The sequence below is a fragment of the Nematolebias whitei genome, chromosome 23, assembly GCF_014905685.2.
Source record: "Nematolebias whitei isolate Nwh7 chromosome 23, NemWhi1, whole genome shotgun sequence".
NCBI classification, from domain to species: Eukaryota; Metazoa; Chordata; class Actinopteri; order Cyprinodontiformes; family Rivulidae; genus Nematolebias; species Nematolebias whitei.
In genome coordinates this window covers 2470639-2476751 of record NC_056520.1, presented here as the reverse complement: position 1 = coordinate 2476751, position 6113 = coordinate 2470639, and the positions used below count along the sequence as shown (strand labels likewise).

Genomic DNA, 6113 nt, shown 5'->3' with positions numbered 1-6113 from the left:
CTTCTGCTTGTTCCAAAGTCGGGTCGTGGGGGCAGCAGCTTCAGAGTAACTAGCTTGTATTGCTAATAGTAGTTAGCTTGTGTTGCTAATAGTAGTTAGCCTGATCGCTGAGGCCAATTATTAGTGAATCCAACTGGTTTACTGGTTTACAGCTAGTTCGTCAGGTTCCTCTCAGATACATCTTTTGAGGTCAAAAGAACACATCATAGGGCTCAGATGGATCTTAAAACAAATCAAGTCTTATTTCGGAGATTTGAGCTGCAAAGGCAAACAGCAGAAGCAGCTAGCTGTAGCACTTCCTCAGTAGCCTGGGACACTTCCTGCAGAAATATCTGATCTGTTCTACCTGAGTGACCGTGTAAAGCAAAACTAGCAGTTTAAAAGTTCATAAAGTGCCGTTCATATGAGCTGATGACGATAAAAATGTTGAGGGTTGAGCTGTATTAGATGGCACCGAGACACGATGGTCTTGCTCGGACCAGCCGTTATCCGGTCAAAATTTAACTTTTTTGTTTTTTCCCCCCAAACTGAGTTCGTTCACAGCACTATTTACAACACGTAAGATAATTGTTCATATCACAGAAGCCCATTTCACAGGATCTGGTCTAGCCTTTTAAAGACAGCAGTACATTCTGAACTTTACCTGAGTTAAAGGAAGAGGCTCGGGTGGCTGCTGCACCTTCAGACTTGGACTTGTGGACTCGTCAGCCCTTCCAGCCAACACGGCCAGGAACAGTCTCCTCCTGATCACGCACATGTCCACCAGGTACCGAGTGAACTCATGTTGGTGAACGGGGTTCAGGTGTGGTAAAAACTCACTCAGCACATCCCTCAGAAGCAACGCCAGCTGGACCACGTCTGAACCTGCAGGGGAAAAGACAAACAAGTGGCCTATGTTTCATTCAACCTTTATTTATACAGGTTAGTCTCATTGAGCCTCGAGGACTCATTTACAAGAGGGACATGAAAGAACACAGATGAGGTACAAACAGCAATAGACAATCATATAAAATGAAAAGTAAATAGAAGAAACGATATAAAAATGAAACAAAAACAGCTACATCATAAAGCAATGACTGCTGCTGCTAATGCTAATTTTAATGATGTTAATGCTAATACTGCTACAGTTAGTGCTAATATTGCTAATGCTAAATCTACCAATGTGAATGCTAATACTGCTAATGCTAGTTCAGATATTATTAATGCTAATACTGCTAATGCTAGTTCAGTTATTGTTAATGCTAATACTGCTAATGCTAGTTCTAACAATGTTAACACTACTACTACTAATGCTAGTTCAGTTACTGTTAATGCTAATACCGCTAATGCTAGTTTTAACAATGTTAACATTAATATTGTTGATGCTAGTTCAATTACTGTTAATGTTAACACTGCTAATGCTAGTTCTAACAATGTTAATATTAATATTGCTGATGCTAGTTCTACCATTGTTAATGCTAATACTACTAATGCTATTTCAATTACTGTTAATGCTAACACTGTTAATGCTAGTTCTACCATTGTTAACGCTAATACTGCTAATGCTAGTTCAATTATTGTTAATGCTAATACTACTAATGCTAGTTCAATTACTGTTAATGCTAACACTGCTAATGCTAGTTCTACCAATGTTAATGCTAATATTGCTAATACCAAACTTTGGGTCACTTAAAACAGTGGTTCCCAACCGTGGTCCTTGAGGAACGCCGTCCTGCATGTTTTACTCATTTCCCTGCTCCAACACACCTGATTTGAGTGAATGGGTGATTAACAGGCTTCTGCAGAACTTAAGGAAGTAAATAAATCACTGAATCAGGCATGTTGGAGCAGGGAACAACTGAAACATGCAGGATGGTGTTCCTCAGGGACCAGGCTTGGGAAGCACTGGCTTTAAGAAACAAGGATGTCAACGCTGTGACTCTGACCGGCCATCCGCGGGAAGAAGTCTTTGGCAAGCACAGCTGACCGGATCACATTGGGCCAGGAGAAGTCTTGGTCTACGGCAAACATGGCGACGTCGTATACAAACTCTTGATGGAAGCAGCGTCTCTCATCGCAGAACTCGGGCCACTGGTCGTGACCGCTGAGCATCTGAACACCAGCATCCCTCTGAAAACAGACACATGAGCTTCTGGGACATCTTCTTCAATGCAGCTAATAAAATCACCCAGAATGCCTCGAGTGTGACTGGAAGGTCACTGATAATGACAGGGAGTTCAAGTGAACCAAACTGAGTCCTTGAACTTGTGTTTTCTTAGTTTTGTAACTTCTTTTTGGTGCTTCAGTCCTTTAGCTTCTTTTCTTTATTGTTTTTTTTTATAAGTAAAGTTTAGTTTACGTTTGTAATCTGGAACCGTGCGGCTCATTTCATAAAACTATTATAATAGTGTGAATGTTTATGACGCATTCATACGTACGTTTTTTTTTTGGCCCTCTTTCTCGTTCCACAATTTTTGTGCCATTTCAAGAATTCACAAATCAAAACGTTCAGCTCGTTCAGGACAGTGATCTGACTTTTGGTATTGGAGCAACTTTAGCTTTTTGAAGTATTTAGCCTTTTCTGCCATTTTTTATCTCGTTGAAAATGAACTGAGCTCATTTTACCTCCTTCAGATCTTCAGATTCTTCTCATTTCAGCTTGTTATGTCCCCCTTCAGTTTAGTGCTGCATGTTTCAGCTTATTCTGCTATTTCAGCTACTATTTAGCTGTTTTATGCTAATTTTTGCGTTTTCAGCCATTTCCACATTTTTTGCACCATTTCTACCTTTTACAGCCTAATTCAGCAAAAATGTCCTCTCTCCACTTCCTTCTGGATTCTTTCGGCATCTTTAGCTACTATTCAGCTGTTTTTGTTGCTAATTTAATCTTTTTTAAGATCATTTCCACTTTTTTGGTGCTGATTTCTGCTTCTTTCAGCAAATGTGTTTTTTCTGCCTTCTTATGCTAATGTAAGCTTGTTCTTTAGCTACCTTTCTTTTTAGCATTTTTAGCTAATTTCAGCTGTTTTATGATAAACTCAAGTTTTGCATGGTAATTTTTGCTACTTTCAACTTAATGAACTTCTTTACGGTTTATGCTCCATTAGCTTTTATCGGCTATTTCAGCTTTATCTGATACTTCGGCTAATATTTAGCTGTTTTATGCTAATGTAGCTTTTTCAGCTAATTTAACCTATTTATTTATTTCCTTCCACTTCTTTCTGCCTTTTCAGCCATTTTTTGTTAATTTCAACTTTTATTTTAGCTAGTGTCCTAACTTTTGTGCTATTCTCTACTAATTTAAACCTAACTCCGTAAATAAGTGTTATTTCTGCTTTCTTCTGATAATTTGGGCTTATTCTTCCATTTCGGCTATAATTCAGCATGTTTTTAGCTAATTTCAGCTGTTTTTCAGCAAGTTCTTCTGTAAAAAATAAAGCATTCATACTGCATTTTTGTAGGAAATGCAATTTGTTGTTGTGAAAAGTGACAAAACTCTATAAAAATGAATAAACTGAATTAAAATTCGACAAATTAAAGCCCTTTTTGCATTGACTGTGGCGGCCATTTTGAAAGGAGTTGGCATCAGTTGTAGATGGACACGTACATGCAATGATCATTTCCTGAAAATTTCATTCAAATACGTCCAGTTGTTCATGAGATATTTTACTAACAGGCAGAGTCGTGACACAAAGAAAAACTAACTGAAACCGGTTCAGTAGCATCAAGCTAGTTTATTCTTTCAGTTTCATCTTTTTATCAAGTTTTGTTGAATTTTCTGGAAAAGTTTTGAGTTAGCCTTTAAGTTTGGATCAGTTATTTATATATTTGTTAATTTTTTAATTGTCCACCCACCTCCAGTGTCGCTAACTGTGAGATTTCAGTCGTTGTGAAGGAATCCATCTTGAAGCAGCAGCTCCTGACGTCACGCTGCTCGGTTGCCCTTGGAGACGCTGTTATGGCATGCCGTTGTGACTTATAATAAAACCTTTTTTCTTTTTTTTTACTGCATTAACTCCAGCCGTTTTATCGTCTTTTTTTTAACATGTAAATATATCTACACACATCAACTATTACATAAATATAATATTTATCACATTGTTGTTTTGAAAATCTTTGATGTCCTTGAAAATAAAATGTTAAACACGTTTAAAATAATATGAGAGGCATTGGAACTTTTATTTATTTATTTATTTATTTTACGAAAATAAATAAAGGCTGGCCAAAATGGGATTTTATTTGTTTAAAATTCTATTTTTGATACGCACATTGTTTATACTTGTTAATTTAAAAGTCCAAAACGCATAGATTCAAACGGTGTTGTAGGGACAAAACGTTTCAGGTATCTCAAAATGTTTAAATTATGTGGATAAATGAGACTTTTAGGACAGCCCGAGAGGATTTTCAGAATAATACATACAAGCGCTATGTAGTCTTATATATGATACATTTGCCTGCTATACATGAATAAAGGCTGCAGACACATCACGCATGCGCAGAGATCATCCTCATCCGCCAATTTATTTTTTCTGTTTCTTTTAGGTCTACTATTTAGATTGGTAATATCAACTTAAAACCATCTTTACAAAGATTAATTATTAACAGTAAAATATTTGTACTGTAATTTGTTGTAGACTTAAAGATGATGGAAAAACTACCGTAAATAAAAAATACAACAAAAAATAAATAAATTAAAACAACCCAAATAAGTTTGTCTCTTTTATAACAGATTGTTTGTTTGCTTGTTTGTTTTTTGTTCATCCATAAATAATCTAATTTAATAGTAATTATAATAAATAATACAAATAATTCATTTTAATAATCTAATTTAGTAAAAATGCACTGTTCTAGATTATAGTGTTCTAGTAATTTGATCGTGCAGATGTTATAGTCTGTAGTGCCAAAAAATAAATGTAAAAGTTAAAATTTCTTTTTTTTATTTTATTTTTTTTATATGAACCGTACAGGGAAAAATAATATTTAAGACAGGGTACCCAACACCGAGCCAGGGACCAGTGCCAGGCTTTTGGATTATTTGGTACCGGACTGCATAGAAAGAAATATATTTTTTAATTTGAAAAATTTTTTCTCTGTCCTTTAAGCGGAACATTTTATTTTGAAAATGAATCACTTCCGGCCGCATAATTTTAGCTTCCTTGACTCCGTCGCTGTTTATTTTATTTTATTTATTTATTTATTTATAATATCACGCGTAAGCTCTCAATCAACAACAAACGGGACTGGAGAGTTTCTTTGAATATGGAAAATAAATAAATTAATTTAACAAACCGCAGAAGACGCCACAGCTACCACCAAAATAAAAGCTCCATTTAATAGAAAACGCCCAGAGTTGCGGGTTCATCATGTCAGGTGAGTCACGCGCTCTGTGTCACGTGGAGGCCGGCTCTGCTCCACCTCATGGAGACTACACCTTATTCAAGGTCAACTTCTATGTCTCCAACATGGAGATTTATCTCCTGCAGCTTAGAAGACTCAATATGCTAATTAGACGGTGACGTCATCAAGCGACTTTAGAACAGCCAATAGCTGCGTTCTAAACTTGATGACGTCATGCACTTCTCCAACGTGTCGACTGAAAAAAGCTTTAACCAGCTGTTATTGTCAGTTAGCATAATAAAGTTTACTTTAGTTTAAAATGTCTATTATTAGAATCAACTGTTACAGAGTAACTGTAAAACAGCTGCAAGTTTCTGTATGTTAGTGTCATGCAGCTATTAATAATAATAATAAATCATATTTATTAGTCCGGGCAGATGGCGTCCACAACTCTAATGATCGGACTAAACTCTCACTCCTCCATCCATTCTTTCCCTCCTCTCTTCTTCCTCTGCTTCTAATTTCCTCTTTCACTTTTCCAGCGAAGAACACGCAGCCCAACACTGAGCGCCTAATTTTTTTTTTTTTATTTAATTTTTTTGGCACCTGATTTTATTTATTTATGAATTTATTTTTTGAGCACCTGATTTTATTTATTTATGAATTTATTTTTTGAGCGTCTGATTTTATGTGTTTATTTATTTGTGTATTTATTGGGCCCCTGATTTTATTTATTTATTTTTTGAGTGCCTGATTTTATTTATTTATTTATTTATTTTGAGCGCCTGATTTTATTT

General features: G+C 35.8%; 1 protein-coding gene across 1 annotated transcript in view; it reads right to left on the bottom strand.

Annotated features, from left to right (window-relative positions):
• c23h8orf74 (chromosome 23 C8orf74 homolog) overlaps nucleotides 1-3882 on the bottom strand; it is a 6964-nt gene extending 3082 nt beyond the window's left edge. Inside the window, exons 1-3 of the mRNA XM_037696727.1 lie at nucleotides 3835-3882; nucleotides 1926-2109; nucleotides 644-864 (exon numbers count right to left, since the gene is read on the bottom strand). Of these exons, the coding sequence (XP_037552655.1) occupies nucleotides 644-864; nucleotides 1926-2109; nucleotides 3835-3882 (453 nt within the window). The remainder of the gene's footprint in view (nucleotides 1-643; nucleotides 865-1925; nucleotides 2110-3834) is intronic.
• Between the last annotated feature and the right edge of the window lie 2231 nt (nucleotides 3883-6113).